The 23124-nt window shown below is 40.5% G+C and overlaps 1 protein-coding gene across 1 annotated transcript in view; it reads left to right on the top strand.

The window, feature by feature from the left end:
• Nucleotides 1-21987, top strand: part of LOC117510345 (serine/threonine-protein kinase H1 homolog) — a 39330-nt gene extending 17343 nt beyond the window's left edge. Inside the window, exon 3 of the mRNA XM_034170400.1 lies at nt 21685-21987. Coding sequence (XP_034026291.1) covers nt 21685-21987 — 303 coding nt within the window. The remainder of the gene's footprint in view (nt 1-21684) is intronic.
• The last annotated feature ends 1137 nt before the right edge of the window (nt 21988-23124 follow it).

Below are 23124 nucleotides of genomic sequence, written 5' to 3'. Positions count from 1 at the left end.
TCGAGGGTCCTTTGTGTCATTTTTGATGGAAATTGTCCTGTGGAGGAGAGCATCTTCAACTTCAATATGTGAAGAGAATTGAATTGAAGACTTTTGTTTGCACTGAAGACACTCGTGCTCACACAGAATCCCGACTGTGTGATTTCTTTCACTTATAACGGCGACTGTTGAAAGCATTCATCCATTATTACATCATTCCAAAACATTTTTAATCGTAAAATCTGACTGACTTTTGATTGGAAAAAAAGACAAATTTCTTCAGAAAGAAGGTGCCTTACAAGTGACAGAAATGTGGCAGATTTGAGCCCAATTTATCCCAAACAGGATTAATAAATGATGGTTGTGTGATAATTTAATGATTATTTAAAAGGGGAAACAGTCACCAAATTAATATGTAAATTGAAAATCAATGTCATTTACAGACTCTTCTATTTAAATTTGTATTAATGAGTGCAAATGGATGAATCTCTTCTAAATTTGTTGTATTTATGCCAAGTGAGTTCTTAATTAAATATTTTTTTAATCTATTATTCATTATCTTTGTATAACTATTAATAAATATTGCTGTGCAAAAGTCTTAAACTCATATTTTGTATCAGTGATGTTTTTCTCTTCACTGTCCGTTAGGGCTGCAATTAATGATGTTTTTCCATAATTAATTAACCAATCAATGTTCTTTTTTTTCTGTTAGTCAGAGTTGTTAGATCCATAAAATGCCAGAAATGTATTAAAAATGTTAATCATTGTTATCCAGAGCACAAGATGATGCCTTTGAATATTTTGTTTTGTCTCAGTGCAAATATATTCATCTTACTGCAATGAGCATAAAGCAGACAGCAAAAGAAACCAGAAAATATTCACATTTAAAAGGCAGAAATAAAAAAATAGGATTTATTTTAATGACTCAAACTGATTAATCACTGTCAATTCATTTAATAGTTGATTAATCCTTCAAGCTCTAATGTCGGTAAAACACCGAAGGCACAGAAGAAATGTCAGTGTAACAGCACCAGAGAATATTTACCACAGAGGAAAATTAGCCCGATAACACGGAGAATAATAATAACAATGTGGTGAATAATGCAAGAGATGGAATAACTCAGAGACAAAACCTAAACACTAAAACATGCAGCCCAGTCTCACGGCAGCTCGTGGCGGCATTAAGAAAAGTACCTCAATCTGTGGGTTTGTGATGGGGGCATGAAAATGGGGATTTTCATGATGGGGGTGAGTTCATTTTGTGAAATGTGGGGTGACGGGGCAGTCTGGGGGGTTATTGTTAGGGTTAGGAGAGGGTAGACACTAATGCTGTGGTTATCGTTACAGTTAGGAGAAGGGGAAGATTATAAATAGGAAACTTTTTTTGAAAAGTGTTTCACGAAAATCTGGTATTTTTTAGGCAGGGGCGCAAAAAACAACGTTCACTGGGCTGAAAATGTGACCATGACCAGTTAAAGCTTGGATTTGAACCCCTTTACTCTATATCCGACTCAGGATCTGGTTCATATACACACATACGGGGAATTTGACTCTGGTTTAGCACAGCTGTCACAGTATTTACGTGGTAAACATAAAGTAGTTGTGTTGTGCAAAAGGCAGTACATCATATATACAACTATGTTTGCAGTGTCCATGTGATTTTGTACTCAGTGATCTGTGGTGCGGAGAGGAGATGCTGAAACAGGCTGTGTCCGAGATTGGTGGAGTGTTTGACGGAGGGCAGCGTTAGGGTTAGGGCCAATCATTTTTGTTGGCAGTGATGATGAGGACAGGTTGGTGCCAGTGACTTTTATCAGTGATTAGAGTTCAGGTTGGAGTCAGTTATTTTTTCATTGGTACCGATGGTTCTTTGGAGTCTCTTCCTGTCTTATAGCGGCTGACCCAAACCAGACGATGATGAATGAGCAGAGAACAGACTGGATGATGGTGTTGTAGAATTGGCTCAAACGTTGTTGTGGTAAGTTGAATTTGCTGAGCTGACACACCTTCCTGTGCTCTGACACATCCTCTGCTGGGCCTTCTAGGTCACTGAGGTGATGTTGGTCGTCCACTTGACCTCGTGAGATATAGTGGACCTGAGAAACTTGATGCTCTGCATGGAGGAAATGGTATTATTGAGAATGGTGATGGGGAACCTCTCCTAAAGTCCACTGTTATCTCCATAGTTTTGAGCAGATTGAGGTCCAGGAAGTTCTGACCACACCAGAGGACAAGCTGTTCAACCTCATGTCTGTATGCAGATTTGTCACCATTACAGATGAGGCCAATGACTGTTGTGTTGTAGGCGAACTGCATGAATTTAACAGAAGGGTCTCTTGAGGTGCAGTTGTTGGTGTAGAGGTAGAAAAGCAGTGGGGAGAGTACACAGCTCTGGGGGACTCTGGTGCTAGTAATCTGGGTGCTGCTTATTCGTGGCATATTCTGGAATACTGCCACGACTTAAAGAGATTCAGGTACCTCCTTTTTTATGCAACTCTGCAGTGGTGGGCACAGCTAACCAAAAAGTTAGCTTCGATTACCATAAATGCGATAAATGAAAAGTTATCTTTTATGACGCTAAACTGATAAACTGCTAAAAAAATTATCTTTATTACAGATAGCCGATAACTTTTATTCGGACGCGGCCACATCAGATTACACTGTCCAACCAGTTTCACTTTAAGCGCCGCAAGGGCTTCTGGGTAAATTCAAGGATCACAAACACAAAAACAACACACAAACAAATGAATGAATAAAAAAATAAACCCCCAAACACTGTCATCATCTTTCAAAAGCTGTAAAATACAGTGTTAGAAGTCACAGTTTATCTAGGCATTATATATACACCGTCATTTGCAAGCTAAAAGCTGCTGCTTTTTCACACGCTTTAAACCCTGTGGCTTAAACAACTGAAATACATCCATTAATGGACTGATTGGCAGAGTAAAAGACACATAGTAAATATAAATTCTTACCTGTTAGTTTAGGTGGGATTCATTAAATTCTGAAGAAAATATTCCACATAAAGCATCCTGATTATCCAAAACAGTGTGTAAATGGTGAAGAGAACTCCGTCACAGCTGCACCGTGAGATCTCTTCTCTCCCACTGAGTCTTGGTGATTAAATTATCCCGTGCCACAAAGAAATAAAATAAAATAATGTTACAATTAGTCCATTTTCTTTGTGTCGAGCAGACGATAGTGTAACGTCCAAAGTGAACCTGTACTACACTATCCACAATGCTCGCTGTGTCGACCGGCCAATCACATCTTATGCTTAATGACGTCATCAACAAGCGACAGCCAGTCTGCCATAAACCACTGATCTACACATGACAGGAATTAAAATGTTTGATTTTAGGGTTTACAAATGTTTTTGACTGTTAAACTTTGCTCACTTTATCAGCAAAGCAATGTTTGCAGACTGAAAGTCATCGGAACTAAATTTATTGGAAGATAATTGGTCCAGTGATGGTTTTAAAACTTATCTGAAAAGCTAATCTGCTAACAAAAACCATGGAAATATAGACCTGAAATGGACGTCATGTGACTAGCGGCATGCCGCACGGCGGCCATTACTAAGGGTGGAGAGAGTGCCTTGAGCCAGTTAAGGAGCCTGTTAAACAGAAGCGAAATGAGGGGAAAATCAACTGCACTAAAATGAACTGTACAATAGCCTTAATGTGGAGGAATTATGTAAAACAAATGTCTATTTTAAAGTCCTTATGTCGCAATTTAATATTGATATACTGAGACTATAACTCAACTTGGTAATGTGTATGTATGTATATATGGGGTGGGCGTTTATAAGCTTTGCTTCTGCTCACCCCCTTTTTGGTCACACATGTCACTGTGGAATTGTCTTGTGTATCAGTTTTTATTATTGTCGAGTTTGTGTGCCAAAATAAATCAATTCAATTCAACGCCATAAGATCTTTTCATTAAGCTGCATTCACATGCATACAAATCGGAAACAAAAATGTTTAAATATATTTATGTATATATACTTGCAGTTGTTGTTTAATATGATATGTACATGGTGGTCACAGGCAGCATTTAAATTTGAACAGTGTGGTTGGAGGGGATGGAGGAGGTACTTTTTACCCTGACTGAGGGTCAAAAGTCATAAATTCTGAATGGCTTTATATCTACTTGTAATAAAATGTTAGGAAAAATCATATATATGTTGTTGTCATTAGAAGACCAGCAGTAATATTACAGTGGAAAAAGCAGCAATGTAAATGAGCACAATGGCAAGGCATACTTCAGATTAATATTTGAATACATAAGGATTTTTTATCCAGGCATGTATGGGTTCATTAGCGCTTTTAATCAGCTTGAATACAACTTACAAGGCTTCATTTATAAAAATCCATCGAGAATTATGATGACAGGAAAAAAAAAATCACAGTAAATGAACAGAATGGAATATTTTCCCCAAATTTCCACACTTTACATAAAACATTTTTTTTTTCTAGCCAGACATGTATGGGTTCATTAGAAAGAGCAATTAAAGAGCTATAAAACAAGCCTATTTTTACTTAAAACATTTTACAAATAGCGACAATAGAGCGAGAAAAGCAGCAGTTTGTCATAATTTCACCAAATTTCTGCATGTTACATATTTTTCTTTTCACCCAGACATGCATAGGTTCATTGGAAAGAGCTTTCAAGTGGCTTTAAAACAAGCCTTTAAAATCCGTTAAGAAATAGTGACGCTAGTGCAAAAAAAAGCGGTCAGTTTATTATTTATGATCTGCACATCTCCACCCTTAGCAATGGCGCCGCCCTGTCTGGAGCAACGCTAATGGATTGAGGCGCGCACGTCCATTCCAGGTCTATATTTCCATGACAAAAACATTAGCTTCAATAATTATCGGTTATCGGATTAGCTGAACAGCGCCCACCACTGCAACTTTGCATGTTAATAAGCGAAGTGCGCATCTCAGGCCGCGCGGTGCATTATGGGTAGGCTAAATTGTTCGACTACCAATCCACAAGCTATGGCTGGAAAGTTGATGATTTAAAGTGTTTTTGGAAGCTCCGCAGATTGCCTGTTACAACCAGGACTACGTACGGCAGTGGACAGAAGCAGAAGGAAGAGCTGGCTGTGCTTGCGTGTGCTGCATCGTTACAGAAACTACCGTTACTGCCAAAGAGAGAGCTGCTGTCATAAATGACTGGTCCTTGTTGATAGTTGGAGACAAACAAATTTGTTGAAACAAAATTGAAGGCAACTGACGGATGGTTAGACGAAGTCCAGAGACTGAAACTGTGGATATTGCAGAATATTTGCTAAGCAGGGATGAGAAATCGCGACTCCGCCGGCTTCATAATGACGACAATGAAGGTGGGTCTCACATATAACCTCTTTGGTGTCACGTTTGTTTTGATAAGTTGACAGACATACAATGATATCTGCATGCATGCAGTTTGTTTATAGAACGTCAGTTTTACAATATTACGTGCCATGTCATTCATGGTGCGGCATTACAGTCATAAGCCGATATTGACAAAATGTGTGCAAGAAACTTATCATTTTAGTCCGTCTTTTACGTCCATCTGGATCTTTCTTTTCTATGGCGACATTGTGTAGAATGAACGGAGGTTTAGGACCACATTTCTTCTTCTTTCCGTCTTTGTGTGGACTCGGCGGAGCTTTGCAATCGTGTGTTTTCAGCCAACTTTCAAGCCTATAAATTCCGTTCAAGCATTTGAAAACAGCACAATGCGCCCCTGTCATTATTGTATGTGTCGCTTAGGCTTTAAGCCTTTGAAATAATCCCTTTAAGCCTTAACTTTTACAGTTCGCTAATGCTACTGTATACGAAATTCAATGGGAGCAGTGTGAGTGTGGTAGCTGGGATTTTTGCCCCCGTTTGACCCACGCATGCGCAGATGCGTTGCACACTTCGCTTATACACAAGGGACACATTTGGAAACAGTTCCAGACAAACATGCACATTGCAAATGGCTACTGTTAGATAATATCTGTGCTAATTCTTTATTTTATGTTAGCTATCAAGTATTTGTGTTATTTGTTTGGAAGTTCTGAGAAATATAAGTTAAGTTTTACTTCCATCATGTGTCTCAGTTTCAGATACAGGGAGAGCTCCCTCTGTTGGTGAGAGCCAGTAACATTAGAAATGTGAGACTTGACCACACCCATTGTTAACACCAACAAGGTATAAAAAGTGTTGTATTACTCATTTTTGGGGCCTTTCTGTGAGGGTCCCAGGCCTGGTTTTTAACGTGGCCTTTAATAAACTCAAAATGAGGAATACAATGGTTTGGTTTTTGGTAAGGGGCAGAATCTTGCATAAAAGAAGTGGGTAAAAATAACACTACAGAGAGATGTATGTATACTGTGCATGGAGATGGGGGGGGGGGGGCGGGGTTGTTCATGTAGGTGGTTTGGGGGGTTTCAGCATGGACACAGACACGAGACTTACTCAGGAGTGTAAACAGCTGCCAGCGCCTCCTGACAAACCAGATCCCTGACAGACCCTGACAGGTGCGTCAGCCTCTGGCCTGAAGATATGTTGTCTCACACTCAAAGGTGGGGAGGAGGTGGCGCGTGGGAACAGGCGGGGGAGTTAAGCATGGCGCGGTGAGGTGGAAGAGGGGACAGAGGACGTTGAGGATGGAAGAACTGGTGTACGCTTGGGGGCTTTTTTTTTTACACCTTATCGCTCCATTCGTTGGCTGTGCTTCTTTCACTGACACATTATCCAGGCGTCTGGCACGGTGTGTATATTTGTATTTCACGGATGCACGTGCACTGATGGCGTGTCTATGTAAAGCGCTGCATGAGTTCAGGCGGACACAAGTCATCCTCTGCATTCTGCGGCTGTGTTCTTGAAGCCACACTCTCCTGACCCAGCCCAAACACATCTGCATCAAGGCGGCACCGAAGAAACACTTAGCCCACTCTGCCCCCTAGTGGGCACCATGTGCACAAAGTCAGCCTCCTGCTTATGCCCACACTGGATTGTACATGACAGTCCAATCTCCCCTTTATCCGGATATTGATATTCTGATTAGTGGCACTTTAGCCATAGTGCTTTCACCTAAATTAGCAACAAGCTACCTTTCTCATTCAGACTGATGAGACATATTTAAACCCGGCCATGTGTGTCAGTCTCTGAATAAAATGTGAGCCTGAGAACCTTGTGTGAAGTTGTTCATTATTGCAAAGTGCATTATCCTCCCATGTAATCCAGCCTTCTAGCATTTCCTTCATTTGTTGCAATTACGTCCGTGTCAGGTACAGATGTGGTGCGCTGCAAATGCAGTCAGGACTTTCTCGTCCACTCTTCTCATTCACCCTAACAAGATGCTGCTCAATAAGTCGAGCCCATAGGTTTCCCTGTTGCCAGTATCCCCCTCACCCCCCCACCCCACCACCACCATGCACTCTTAGCTCAACAGTGATGTATAGCACTGGCTCTCGCCCCTTCCTCCAAATGCAGTCAACCCTTTTGTTTACTTTGAAGTGAGAAATGCTTGAAATACGGGATAAAAGATAAAGTTCTTGCAGGTGGCTCGGCTCCAAAAAGGCATCACGGTTACATCTCTTTTATTATAACCTCACCTGCAAACACACAAAAAGTTGGGGCTGGTAGGGTGTGTGTGTGTGTGTGTGTGTGTGTGTGTGTGTGTGTGTGTGTGTGTGTGTGTGTGTGTGTGTGTGTGTGTGTGTGTGTGTGTGTGTGTGTGTGTGTGTGTGTGTGTGTGTGTGTGTGTGTTACAGTACCACAACATATGAAGAAGTCCATGAAGTAAAATAATGCATTAGCCTCAGTATAAGACAAATCCAGATCTCCGACTTAAGAAAATGCTTTTATTTGAAAATAAATGCTTCATAAGACATAAATAATGCTAATAAAAAATCACATGGAGAAAACAAAACAGGCTACACTGCATAAAGCAGCAGTGCAATAAATTGATGCACTAAACAGCATAAACTGGCCTCCCTTGGCGCACGCTGAACACTTTTCAGATGGGTAAATGCCCAAAGGGTTCCCAGTGAAGAGATGAGGAAATAACCAACAAGTTCCTATTGCTGCGTTCAGTGTCTGGCTGCAGAATGTTGTTGTTTGTTTTGTTTGTTTTGTTTTGTTTTGTTTTTTTATTTACAACCCCAATTCCAATGAAGTTGGGACATTGTGTGAAATGTAAATAAAAACAGAATACAATGATTTGCAAATCCTCTTCAACCTATATTCAATTGAATACACAGACAAGATATTTAATGTTCAAACTGATAAACTTTATTGTTTTTGTGTAAATATTTACTCATTTTGAAATGGATGCCTGCAACACGTTTCAAAAAAGCTGGGACAGTGGGATGTTTACTACTGTGTTACATCACCTTTCCTTCTAACAACACTCAATACGTGTTTGGGAACTGAGGACACTAATTGTGAGTGTCATGATTGGGTATAAAAGGAGCATCCCCAAAAGGCTCAGCCATTCACAAGCAAAGATGGTGTGAGGATCACCACTTTGTGAACAACTGCATGAAAAAATAGTCCCAACAGTATAAGAACAATGTTTCTCAACGTTCAATTGCAAGGAGTTTAGGGATTCCATCATCTACAGTACATAATATAATCAGAAGATTCAGAGAATTTGGAGAACTTTCTACACATAAGCAGCAAGGTGTAAAGCCAACATTGAATGCCCATGACCTTCGATCCCGCAGGTGGCACTGCATTAAAAACCGACATCATTGTGTAAAGGATCTTACTGCGTGGGCTCAGGAAGACTTCAGAAAACCATTGTCAGTTAACACAGTTAGTCGCTACATCTACAAGTGCAAGTTAAAACTCCACCATGCAAAGTGAAAGCCAAACATCAACAACATCCAGAAATGCCGCCACCTTCTCTGGACCTGAGGTCATTTGAAATGGACAGATGCAAAGTGGAAAAGTGTGCTGTGGTCTGATGAGTCCACATTTCAAATTGTTTTTGGGAATCATGGACATCGTGTCCTCCGGGCAAAAGAGGAAAAAGACCATCCAGATTGTTACCAAAGTTCAAAAGCCAGCATATGTGATGGTATGGTGGTGTGTTAGTGCCCATGGCTTGGACAACTTACACATCTGTGATGGCACCATCAATGCTGAAAGGTACATCCAGGTTTTGGAGCAACACATGCTGCCATCCAAGCAACGTCTTTTTCAAGGATGTCCCTGCTTATTTCAGCAAGACAATGCCAAGCCACATTCTGCACATATTACAACAGCGTGGCTTCGTAGTAAGAGTGCGGGTACTAAACTGGCCTGCCTGCAGTCCAGACCTGTCGCCCATTGAAAATGTGTGGCGCATTATGAAGCACAAAATACGACAACGGAGACCACGGACTGTTGAACAACTGAGGTCGTACATCAAGCAAAAATGGGAAAGAATTCCACCTACAAAGCTTCAACAATGTGTCCTCAGTTCCCAAACGCTTATTGAGTGTTGTTAGAAGGAAAGGTGATGTAACACATTGGTAAACATACCACTGTCCCAGCTTTTTTTGAAATGTGTTGCAGGCATCCATTTCAAAATGAGCAAATATTTGCACAAAAACAATAAAGTTTATCAGTTTGAACATTAAATATCTTGTCTTTGTGGTGTATTCAGTTGAATATAGGTTGAAGAGGATTTGCAAATCATTGTATTCTGTTTTTATTTACATTTTACACAAACGTCTCAACTTCATTTGAATTGGGGTTGTATTGTATAATGGCATTGCATATAGCATACAATATCATTATAATAAATAGTGCAAGCACTTATTCCCATTATTCCATAAAGTATGTAAGCATAACAAAAGAGAGAGTGCACTTCCAGGTGAAAGTAACCATGTAGTGTGATTGTCATACTTTCTTAATAAATCTCTCCTGATGCAGTGTGAGCAGTAGAAATCATATGGCTCTATTGTCTTTTTATAAAGTAAGAGACACCTGTGTGAGTACGAGTATGTGGCTTGCATATCTCTGACTGTTTGTCAGATCAACTTCAGCTTTCAGATATGGCTTGTGCATGGCATGATGTGCATCCTTTATTATGAAAATTTGGGGATTAATTTTCAAAATCTTCACTTTGAAAACTTTATTTTGAATAACATCATAATATTTGTACTTCCAAGTTGGCGTGGCTAGCTGATGTTTCTGGTAACAAAGTTAAACAACATCAGATAGTTAATGTTGCTCAAACGTTTCACAATAAATCGTTTAATGCCAGCATCCCAGCAAATGCAATTACTGTGAAAGGCATGCTGTCAGTGTTCCTTGTGACTGAGTTTAACTTGACAACACTGAGGAGACGTGAGCTAAAATCTGTTTTTGATAACACCAACAAATTTCCCACTATTTGTACATTGTTTCGTACATAAGCTGAATAAAATATATTTTCTCACAATTTCTACATTTCATTAAGTACATAAGGTGAATAAGAGCTTATATTTGCTGTGAGCTCAAGTTTAAATAAACTGTTCAGGAGTTGGAGTACTATGTTTCAAATGTTCTAAATGTTCTGTTTAATTGTCTGACTCTCTTCCAATAACCTGTTTAATAGGAATCATTTTTATTTTCATATAATTGATAATACAACTGATTTCTTAAAACAATATGAAATACTATATTCAAATAATAATATAACATAAGTACAGCTCTTTGTAAATCCCACCTTCAAACACAGCCTCGTAAGACCGTCCATGAAAAATGTACTTAAACTCCCAATTTTCTATAGAAATACAAACTTCCTACTTTTAACTAGTGTCACTGCACTAGTTAAAAGAAAAGCAAGTAAGTAACAGATAGCAACGTGAACAGTAGGGAGCTTCACAGAACATGCAACTCCAGAGAAAACTTTAAATAACTGTGATTTATTGTTATTTGGGAATCTTACATGCTTGTTCTTGTGGTGATCTCAATCAAATTGTGTTGATCAATAATTGCAGTCGTAAAATGGTAAAAATAATCATTCAGTATAATGTGTGTAACTTGGACCGAACAGCATAAAGGCACCTTGACACTTGCACGCGTTTAATCCCCGCACTGCCGCGCAATTCATTGCGCCAATGCGACCCGCTGTGTTCCGCTGGATGCTGCGCTTTGTGCCACTGGATGCTGTGTTATACAAAATAATTATTTTGTAATGGATTAATCATTTGCTCTCAGAGTTTGACTGATAAAACCACCTCTAATCGCTTCCAGAATCACAAAGGAATTTTCTCCAGCTGCAGCTTTTCTCTCTCTCGTGCACTTCATGAGGTGGAGAATACATTTGGAATTGTCTCAAAGATGATTTGTGATATTTATATTGTACTGGTTTGGTAATACAGTTGCATTTTCATTCCTTCTTATGAGTATCTGTAAAATTATGTTTATCATAGATTTAGCATCTCACTATAACCATTCAGATGAGCTGCGTTGAAATTTGAAATTTTGACATTTTCTTTGCACATTTTCACAAAGCTGCACACAGTTTACAACAGTTTACAATGAGTTTACTCTCTGGCACGGCAAATTGTGTACCAGTGCGCGGATCAAATTTGTGCAAGTGTCAAAGCACCTTAACATTCACCTGCTTTTAAGAGGGACATCTGTCTTTAATGGGTATTTGATGCATCTACTGTTGTGGATGTATGTAGGTGAAAGTATTTTCTGTGATAGGGGTGTATACCAGTTCACAGCCACTTCTAACAGGACTTTGACCTTGAAAATTTTTTCCCAAGGTAAAATTTTGTGGAATTAGAAACAAGTGTTGGCAGAGGTTTGCACTCTACCAGCGTGGTGCTGTCATTTGACTTTTGTATGTAATTGATGCATCATACTGTATGATACTGCCTTTGAAAGCACAACTCCTAAGTCGCTTTATTGATTTCAATTAAACTTCACAAAATAATAGCACACTATGTAAAGATTTCTATGAAAGAAAATAACTCTGGTCTGACATCTTCAAGAGGCAATAGTTGGACCTTTGTTGCTTTGTTAATGCATCATATATTTGTCAATTACGTTAGCAGAGGCTGACCAGTTTAATAATTCAGGCATCATCACAAAATCATTTACAACCATTGACAAGTATCTAAATTTTAAATGGACTGCATTTATACAGCACTTTTCCATCTGCATCAGACGCTCAAAGTTCAAAGTGCTTTACAGTAATGCCTCACATTCACCCCGATGTCAGGGTGCTGCAATACAGGGTGCGCACTCCACACCGGGGGCACCTAGGGGATTAAGGACCTTGCCCAAGGGCCCTTAGTGATTTTCTGATCAGGCTGGGATTTGAACCAAGGATCCTCTGGTCTTAACAACGAGACCAGAGGTCCCCAAGTTCGGTCGTCGAGGTCTACCTTCCTGACATGCTTAGTTGTCTCTTTATTCCAACACACCTGAATCCAATGAAAGGCTCATTAAAAGCCTGCTAATGAAGGAAGGTAGATCTCGAGGACCAAACTTGGGCACTCCTGCACTAGACCATCACCTCCCCTCCCATCATCTTCCCTTGGGAAGAGTCCCTCAGGAAACCAGCAGGATTGTATAGCAGCATGCAGGGTAAGAAGCACATTTGCAAATATAAATACCAGACATACTGATCAGTACTGGTTTACTGGCTACTGCTGTTCCTCTCCTTCCTGTCCTCTGTCTTCCTGTTGCTCCTCCCCCCCAAGTGAGGAGTTGTACAGTTTGATGGCCTGAGGGACGAAGGGGTTTTTCAGTCTGTTGGAGCTGAAGAGGCTCCTCTGGTTGCTGATGACGGTGTGCAGAGGGTGACTGGCATCGTCCATAATGTCCAGCAGTTTGTCCAGTGTTCTCTTTTCTCTGCCACCGTCACCAAACAGTCCATCTAGTATGGCAGAGGGGGGTATGACTTTGTGAGTTTGCTCACAAATGTCCACTTTTAGGTGTTCCATGTTGATAAAGAGGACATTTTGCCACAAGAAGGCATCAGTTCCGCTTGAAAAGATTTTATTTTTTCATTTTTGTAAAAGCTTCACCATTAGAAAATAAGCAGCGTGTATTTGAGAAGCTTTTTCTATCCCGTCACCAAGGTGACACAAAGAATCTGCTCGCCATGGCTGCTATCAAACGTGTGTTCCACGGGTGGTATTCGAGGTGCTTCGCCAAATCACCACCGGTGCCAGATGAAGAGGAAAGGAGAGCTTGTTAGTTATAGGAGCTCAATCAAATACTGACTCTCCTTCCCAGAGAACCTGAGTGTAACTCTGCCTCCTTTCAGGTGTGAAATAACAACACAATGACACAAAGTTGGAGCGAGAAGCATTTTTATGACTCGTTCACCGGTTCAGTCAGAGCCCCGCGCGCCGCTCACGCCTCTACAGTCGGCTCGCTGTAAGAATGAGCCAGACCCCACTCCTTTGAATTCTCCTCACCGGCAGCCGTCTTGCAATTGTCAATTTCATGCTTGATTAATTGTCATTACTTGGTGAGAGACAAAAAAGCAATAGAGACAGAGAGGGAGAGAAATACATTTCAGGATTAAAATGAAGTGCGAGACCTCCTGAAAGAGTACGATTTAGTCCGTGCAAAGTTGAGTGGAGAATGAGTGAGTTATGCACGCAGAGATTTTACTGTATTTAGTTCTTTTGCTTCATCAGACACGGTGCACAAATATTCAAATTGTGTCTTAAAAGCTTGCACCTCAGTGAGACACACCTTTGTGTTTCTTCATTCTGCTGTAATTGAAACTATGAATGGTTTTAAGGACCTTTTTTTCTTTTTGAGTGGATGTTTTGAGTGGATGTGTTTTGAGTGGATGCTGTTTTGCGTTTGAACTTGGAGCTTGTTTAAAGAAGTGCTCTTCAGCTCAACTAACCCAAGAGCAAAGTTCTACCAGTTAAAGATTTTAACTCTCTGGGGTCCAATGGCATGTTCTTGAGTTTACCACACTTTCAGTAATTCTTCATTTAAGGTACTTTTAGTATAATGTCCGTGTGTTGCTTATCAAAATGTTCACAACAATCTGTTTTCTGAATGTGAAAGTATTTGTCACCGTATAAAACATATCATTTGGCTCTTAGGCTAAAAATATGAAATGTGGTTAGGTCACAAAAGGAGTGTACTATATGAAAAATATTTGAAAGCAATGTATAATAATTAAAAGAAAATAAATAAATAAAATATACTACCTGCAGTGCAGCAGCACCACCTGGTGGGAAATGCGCTGCAGAGATCTAGAACATTCCAACCGTATATTTGTAAACTACTAACATTTACCAGTGGTTTGGTGTTGAAGAAACATGTCCACATTACAATTCCATCAACGCAAGCCTCCAACATATCCTGTTAGGCTGCGAGCCAGCGCTGTCCCAAGGCCGCTACAGGTGGCAACATGGTGCTGAGGAAGCTGTCAGAGGTGGCAGAGTCAAGCAAAATGGAGGCTAATGGTAGACCTCCTACTCCAACAAGACTTCCAATCCCATTTGCAAAGGGCGGAGAGACCATTAACCCCTCCCACCAGAAAGAAACATCTGGACTCCTCTCACGCAGCAGTGAGTGGACCATGAGGGTCAACCTGGGGAAGAAGCTCCAGTTCCCCAGGGAGATTGTAGAAACATCACTCCTGCCAGATCTGATCAAGTGGCCAGAGCCACACAAGACCATCCTGCTGGTGGAGCTCACTGTCCCGCGGGAGGAGGATATGGAGGATTCCAGCAAGTGGAAGCTTTCCAAGTATGCAGACATAGCAGCAGAGTGTAGGAAGGCTAGGTAGAAAGCCATCACGTGTCCCATCGATGTGGGATATAAGGGCTTTGTCAGGTCCTCAACTGCTCGCCTACTCCACGACATGGGATGCACAGGAGCAGGGTACCAGAAAGCCATCATAGATCAGGCTGAGGAGGCAGAGAAGGGCAGCATCTGGCTATGGCAAAGGAGGAAACATAGGAGTTGGGACTAAATAATACCAAGGGCATCAGCAGGGGGTGGCAGGGAGAGACCCTTGCCATCGCTCCACCACCAGGAGATGTAGTGGGGTTCAAGGAGTAAAACATCGATGACTGGTGGTCCCAAGCTGATGACCTGTTTGCGCCCACATAGGTGTAACACTCACACAATAGTGCAGTTTATCTGTCAGGGAGGGAAATTCAACAAGTTGAGAATGTGGCCTGCTCTGTTGACGTGTCCATAAAAATCATAGAGGGATATGCTTTGCAAGCTTAGGATGGCCCATTGGCTGTTCCAGCAATATCAAAGATTTTGTGTCTGCCACCTACAACTCGCATGGAATGTCTTAAACCGACACCTCCTTCCAGGCATCTTATATATGCTTCTGTGGAACCACCCCTAAATCCAAACAGTCCAACTGTCATCCCACTGAGGTCCTTAGTCTGGGTCTCATTAACTGAAGATCACTATCATCAAAATCATTGTTGATTAATTATCTAATTATGGATCATAACTTAGATATGATTGGGCTATGTGAAACCTGGCTTAAACCTACAGCTGTCCTCCCCTTAAATGAGGCCTGCCCACTGGCATACACATTTAGTCACGTCCCTCATGATGCAAAGCAAGACGGGGGTGTTGCTCTTATTTCTAAATCTAGGTTTAGCTTATTTGCTGTTGGGGGTCACAAATATAACTCGTTTGAGCAATTCGCCGCTCTGCCTACAATGTTCCATATTGCCAAGGTCAGAAGAATAAAAATCAGCCGTATGATTTTGTCACTGTATATAGGCCCCCTGGCTCATACTTTGAATTCTTAGATGAATTTGGTGCATTCATCTCTAACTTGTCAACTAGTGCAGATAACATTCTGATCATTGGTGACTTTAATGTTCATATAAATAAGCCTTCTGATCCCCTCTGCAAATCATTTATGGAAATTGTGGATGCATTAGGATTTCAGCAATGCATTCAGGACTCAACGTACGTTAGTGGAAATACCCTGGATTTGGTTCTCGCACACGGTATTGCTCTCAGAAATATTGACATCATGCTTCTTGCTTCGGTGGTCTCTGATCACTCACTTATTAGGTTTACAGTTTTCGCTGCCGTGTTCAGTGGAACAACAACCTTATTTATCACTGCAAAGCATTAACTCCTCAACTACGACTGAACTTGAAGCTAGACTGCCTGATATCTTAGCTTCACATTTGGCAAATGCAAAATCAGTAGACAGTCTTGTGAATAGTTTAAAATCATTGCTCAAAACTACACTCAACATGATTGCGCTACCTTTGTTAACCCCCCCCCCCAAAACACAGTCACCTTGATTCAATGATAACTTGTGTCACCTCAAGCATAAGGCTAGAGGTCTAGAACGCAAATGGCGTAATTCAAAATTAGTATTCCACCTTGCGTGATGGTATCTTAGACTATAAGCATACATTACTGGCTACAAAGCGGACCTATTACTTTGATTTGATCAACAGAAACAAGCATAACTCAAAGTTCTTGTTCGACACGGTGGCAACACTTATACATGGACAACCACCTGTAGTTTGCTCTCCTTTTACAGCACAAAATTTCCTGGATTACTTTGAGAAGAAAATAGAAGACATTAGGTTAACCATATCCCAGCATGCCTTAACCCAGCCACTACCTAGATTACCTAGATTTACAGAATTTGATAGTATCTCACGAGGCATGCTGACGAAAATCATAATGTCTACAAAAAGCATAACCATCTTAAGGCCTAGTTCAAAAATAATGAAGCCAAAGTGTGACATAACCATCAAAATTTAAAAGTGGTCTTTTTTGTGAAATGTTATTTTAGGTATGGTTATATATCAGAGTTTCAATATTTCTATTGGTCTCGGTTCAGTCATTGCTGGAAATCAGTGCATATATACTATAATGTGCTTGAGCGTAACTCTTGTGACAGTTTTACCTTGCTTTAGAAACATTGTGTTTTTTCTAGGAAATGACATTTCTACCTTTACAAAAAAGTATTACTGTGTGTTAGTATGAAGCACAAACAAACAAACTGACAAAATGCAAGGTTATTTCTTTCACATTCAACTTTAAATGATAATGCTAAATATCAATGTCACACAAAATCGATGAAAAAAGTGTTGTTTTTGGGGTAATTTTCGTGCATATCTCTGGAACCGTGAGGAATTTTTCCATGAAATTTTCCGTACCTGTCAAAGAGACTATAGGCAATTCACAGATAAATCTGGATGGTGCTAAATAAAATAATGGGGTGTTCATGACAAATGCAATGCAAATCAGCAGTTAGGCTTCATTATTTTTGAACTAGGCCTCATTTGATCGTATACCAACAAAACTGTTTAAGGACCTATGGCCCACTCTTGGGCTGACTGTGCTGGAAATTATTAATCTTTCTTTAACATCTGGATCTGTTCCTAAATGTTTAAAATCTGCAGTGATTAAACCATTACTTAAGAAATGTAATCTCGACCCTAGTGTATTGAAAAACTGTAGGCTGATATCAAATCTATCATTTTGCTGTAAAATTCTGTAAAAAGTGGTTTCACGGCAGCTCGTGGACTATCTTACTGAGAATAATCTTTTTGAGCCACTGCAGTCTGCTTTTAGAAAATATCATTCCACAGACACAGCTCTCACTAAAGTGGTGAATGATCTTCTGCTTGCAATGGATTCAGACACCACTCCAGTTCTGGTGCTGTTAGATCTCAGTGCTGCATTTGATACGGTGGATCATCATATTCTACTCAATAGGTTAAAGAATTATTTTGGGATTACTGGGAATGCCCCTGCATGGTTAACGTCATACCTGACCAGTCATTCTCACTGTTTTGTACAATAACACTACCTCTACCTTAGTGACATGAAATTTGGGGTTCCACAGGGATCCGTCTTAGGCCCCCTGCTTTTCTCTCTTTATATGGCAGCCCTTGGGCACATATTGTGGTGTTTTGGGATTATCTATCACTGCTATGCTGATGATACTCAGTTATACATGCCGATAAATGCTGGTAATCTCATCCACATAAAATCCTGAGAAGATTGCCTTGCATCAGTGAAAAGCTGGATGTCTAACAAATTCTTACTTTTAAACACTGATAAGACTGATAGTTCTTGGTCCAGTGAGATATCGGCATCAATTTGACCAGTTAACGCTTAGCCTAAGTTTGTGTGTCATACATCACACTGGCAAAGTGAGGAACCCTTGGAGTAATTTTTAATCCGACATTGTCCTTTGACCTCCACATTAGAAATATTACAAGGACTGCTTTCTTCCACCTGCGAAATATCGCGAAGATTCGTGCAGGACTACTGTGTGTCCCTAGAGTGAATAAAAAGTCTGCGAGTCACAGAGCTTTCTCTTATCGTGCCCCTGTTCTGTGGAATGATCTCCCTGTGTCAATAAAACAGTCAGATTCTGTAGAGATCCTGTATATTCATTTTGTGAATTGTTTTGTAATTTATGTCTGTAGCATGGTCCAAGCAGAGGGTCTCCCCTTTGAGTCTGGTCTGCTTGAGGTTTCTTCCTCAGAGAGAGTTTTTCCTTACCACTGTCGCCTGTGTGCTTGCTCTGGGGATTGGTAACGTTAGACCTTACTTGTGTGAAGCACCTTGAGGCAACAAATGAAAATAAATTGAAAACAAAGGTCCCAGCGGAGGTGCGTCAGGCAGCAATGCCCAGCAGATAGACCATCAACCTGAATCTTTAAAACCCCCCTTTTGTTTGCTCGTCATGGAATTCCTTTTTGGATGCCAAAAAATGCCCTTTGCTACCTTGAATTTTTTTTTTTGTTTTGTTTTGTTTTTTGCTGCAGTATTCCTGAAGAAAATAATACGTCCACTTGTTCTTATACAATGATTTTCTTTGCCTCTAAGGCTAAATAAGAATTAGTGTTTTCGGGCTCACAGAAGCACTCATGTCGCATTTTAAGCCTTAAATGGCTCGTTTGTGTGAGGATCTGCCACTAATAGACTCTGCAGCCAGAGTGCAGCCTCTTGCAGCAGGCAGAGAGGAGGCAAACATGTGACCTTCACCCTTTGTGATTGCCTGTGAGTCAAAGATTGTCTTGAGGATAGATCCAGTTTACAGATGAGAATTGCCAGTTTCAGGAAATGGTCAAATGAAGTCCCTGTGCCATTCTTGCTGATCTCTTAATAGAAGTATAATGAAATTACACTTAGGCACACTGGCGCATCTATCAACCCAGATGTTAATCTGTTGTGATAAGGCACAGAATGTTAGAACAAACTTTGTCAGAGGTCTCTGTCACAATAGAGTGTAGGGGTATGTAGATCTCAGATTCTGTCGTCGGAAGAAGGCAGGGGCGGAGATGTCAGACAGGGACTGACACTGCAGAGAAAAGTGAATGTCTCTACAAGTTAAACACTTTTGCCACATACAGAAGCACATCTGATGGCCAAGTACAGGAAGTCATTAAATGCGTGGATATTTGTTTTAACCCAGGGGAGTCGCAAACCAAGATACTGTGATGTGGCCAAAAATGGCCAAAAATGACAAATGTCCCAGTATGAATTACGGATATATTAATAATATATAGCGAATATATGATGAACAATCACAGTTGTATAACGCATGTAGTGAGGAAAGGAATCTGACGCATTGCGATTATCACGGCAGTATTACAGGTGTATTATGATGCATCGCGCACATGTTGTGCATGCACGGCATCTGCATTGTGGTCATAAATGAAGCACACTCGGGCCATCAGCATCACTATTCACACCAACAATACAGGCTCTGGAGCAATAGCTGGACTCGGACAAGTTGACTGGCGTAAACAAGCAGTGAACAGGGCGAGTGGTGACGTCAGCGGATCGCATCAGAGCGCAGCTTGTCTGAACGATTATAACAAGAAGGTAAATCTGTTATAAACATAGGAATAAATGCTGTAACAGCTGCAGACAAGAAGGAAAAAACATGCAACTGTTTTATCAAGCCTTGATAATGTAAACAAGTCAAATAATTACCTTTTTAGATGGCTCAAAATGCGCAGCGTTAGCCATTCGCGAACGGCCCAGCTGCAGCTTCTTCTGTGATGCAGGAGGTGATTAGAGCTGTTTTCAACAGCCAATTTGCAGAATAAAATGATTAATCCACCACGAAATAATTATTTTATAAAGGCAGCATCCAGCGCAGAGCGCATGGCAGCCGGTAGAACAAAGAACGACATCCAGCTGTATACACAGCGCATCTGATTTTCATCCGCCGCAAATCAGATGCAAAGCAGACGTAATAAAAGCGCTTTATATGTGGCCAATCTGTATGCAGTCACTACAACTTCATGATGTGGACATGATTGGCACGCAAAATATCCGTTTTACACACTGTCCCAGTCTGCTGCCAAGCCACAAATCCCTGTCAGTTGTGGATATCAGCAGATGACGGTGAATATACAGCGCATAGAGTGAGTATGTATTGTGTATGTATTGAGTATGTATGGAGTATGTAAGGCGGATGTCATCCGCAGCCAAAATTTTGTGCAGCTCAAAAATCCTGGAAATGGAAAAATGTGCCTCTGCAAATAATTGCGGACGTATGCGCGTGTCGGCCGACTCATACAAGCATGTTTCACGCATATTGCGGATGTTAAGTGAATTTTCGCCAATTTTGTGCGCAATCCATATGCAAATCCTCCTAAACGCCAGTGGGACAGGGCCGTTAATAACTACAGGTCAGGAGTTTACTCCGACTACATACTACTGTCTTATAACTGATGGAAAATAATATAAACCTTTGTACCTATTGTATAATGTTAAATGCTGTATTATATTTAATGATGCATGATGAAGTGGCCATAGACGACGGGCTCATGCACATTATCTGGTCCCTGGGCTGCCACTTCAACACACCTACATGAAAGACACATGAACAAGGTAGAAATGATTCAGCTAAATTTAATTTTGCTGATCATTACCCAACTCATGTCAAGCTATTTCCATCTAAGCTTAACGTCATTAAGAGAGAGAAAATGTCACGCAGTCAGTTTTTCATGCTGATAAGAGTTATTGTGAGCGTCATAATTTTCATATCTATGAATATTAAACATTCATCTTGGTGCAAACAGTTGTCTCGGCCAGCTTTTAAATCTGATGCCATGTTCATGAAATGCAGTGTAATGTAAGGTGGCAACACAAAGGTTGTGATTTTCCTCAAGGCAGACTTGTGCTATGTTGTCTGTATGAATGAATAAAAACAACCAACACCACGATTACTTATTTAAACATTGCAAATTATGATAATGATTCTGGTGTCTTCTCTCTGCCAGAAAGACTTCACGGCAGCAGAAGATTTCTAAGCCTTTTTTTTAAATGTCTTCTAGGATCACGACCAGTGGAATGATTTGCTATTTGAATTAACGGATTACGACCCAATGTGGAGTCATTATTGCGAAGCTAATACAAGCAAAGAATAAAGGTGCACTGAGTTCCCACACATCCAGCAGGACAGTGCTACCTCTCGGGCTTTCTCTTCAGTTAGCGCAGGCCACTTCCTTGTGGCCGGTGACATTTAGCTTTCCTTTGAGTTTAGTTCTGCTTGTTAGGTCTGCAGGGCACACACAGCTTTATTGCTTTGTTCAAATGAATTCTTGGATTTTGCTTTGAAGAGGCGTCGAGTCTGTGAAGGTGGATCGTCTACATATCCAGGCGAGACTTTTCGAGGCCTGAGGGCGACTGTTTCTTTGTGTGGGATGAATTGACATATTGATCGACGAGTGCTTTTATTTTCTCGTTGATGCTGAACAACTCTTCTTTTTATATTCCACAGCCTTGGTCATCTGTGTCCAGCCAAGCTAAGGACTTTATTCGGTGTCTCTTGGTATTGGACCCATCCACACGTCTGACCGCAGACCAAGCCATGCATCACCCATGGGTGGTCACCATGGTAGCCAGCTCCTCTATGAAGAACCTGCATCAATGCATCTCCCAGAACTTCAGGCAGCGACTGTCACGCGCCTCCTCTCGGTGCCCCAGCAGCACCGTGAGCTCTGATGGTGGCAGCAATAGAGAAGAAAAACGAAAAACCCAAGAACATCCGAAGCGGCAACAAAAAACATCTGGGCTGATGTAACCAGGGGTGCCGTCACATGAGATTTTGGCGGAAAAATGTTGAAAAAAATTCATGTTAGCTTACCACAGTATGGGACTTGACGTTGACGTGAGATTTCTGAAAAAACATTCAATGTCTAAATAGTTTGCTGCAATCCGAGGATTTGGATTTTGGTCGTGACAAGTGGTGGGCACAGATCAGCTAACGGCTAATTAGCAAAGCTAAGTGTTTTGTTAGCAGATTAGCTTTTCAGCTTTGAAATCCATTAGCGGGCCAGTGAGTTTCCATTATATTTTGTTCCACATTTTTTAAATCAAGTTTAATGGTCAAACATGTTTGTTAACCCAATAATAATAATAATAATAAGCATCACCTTGAGGAGATGGAACAGGATGTCAAGCCAGATTAAATGCATTTGATTATTAAAATTATTTTCTGTGTTTTTATTTCTTATCCATTTAAAACTTTCTGGAGTGTATGTTGAATGGAAACTGCTTATTATGATTTGTCGGGTTAATTATTTATGTATATCTTGCTCATTGTCTGGCATGCTAAATCTTTATTGAAACCTCCATGTTTACACTTCATATTACAATTTCAGATCTTTGTCTGTTTTTAAGGTTTGAGAGCCCAAAAAACCCCAAGCCAAAGCTAAATTCAAATAATAAATGTTAGCGGTTAGCGGTAGCATCCACTAAATATTATTGCTGTCTACTGGTTTGGAGTTACACAGTTCACTTTTCAGTTAGCAGATTAGTGATTATTGAAACCAAAATTTAAATGAGCTGTTCCACTCATGTTAGTGAAAATTTGGAACAAATTTCATCTCATTTTAGCATAATTCAGTCAATTTGCACTCATTTGAAATCATAACTGCTTTAGACATGACTGTCCTTTCTGAGCATGTTATTACAAGTATCTGACATAATATGGTTTGTTATACCTTCAGTTGTACTCATGGACCATCTAAGAAATCTGTGGGCTTGTATTTACATTGAGCAAAATTTTAGTATGATTTAATTTGTATGTTAGCACCATTAGTGATAGCAGATATCAGTTGTTTGGTGACATTAGATACAGTGATAATGGCAGTGATAATGTTACTGTGGCAATATGGTGGTCATAATTTTTAATGTCCACACTCAAGCTGCCCATTAT

The sequence above is a fragment of the Thalassophryne amazonica genome, chromosome 1 (assembly GCF_902500255.1).
Source record: "Thalassophryne amazonica chromosome 1, fThaAma1.1, whole genome shotgun sequence".
Classification (NCBI taxonomy): domain Eukaryota; kingdom Metazoa; phylum Chordata; class Actinopteri; order Batrachoidiformes; family Batrachoididae; genus Thalassophryne; species Thalassophryne amazonica.
Note: the sequence above shows the minus strand (reverse complement) of the source record. Positions and strands in the feature narration are given on the sequence as shown.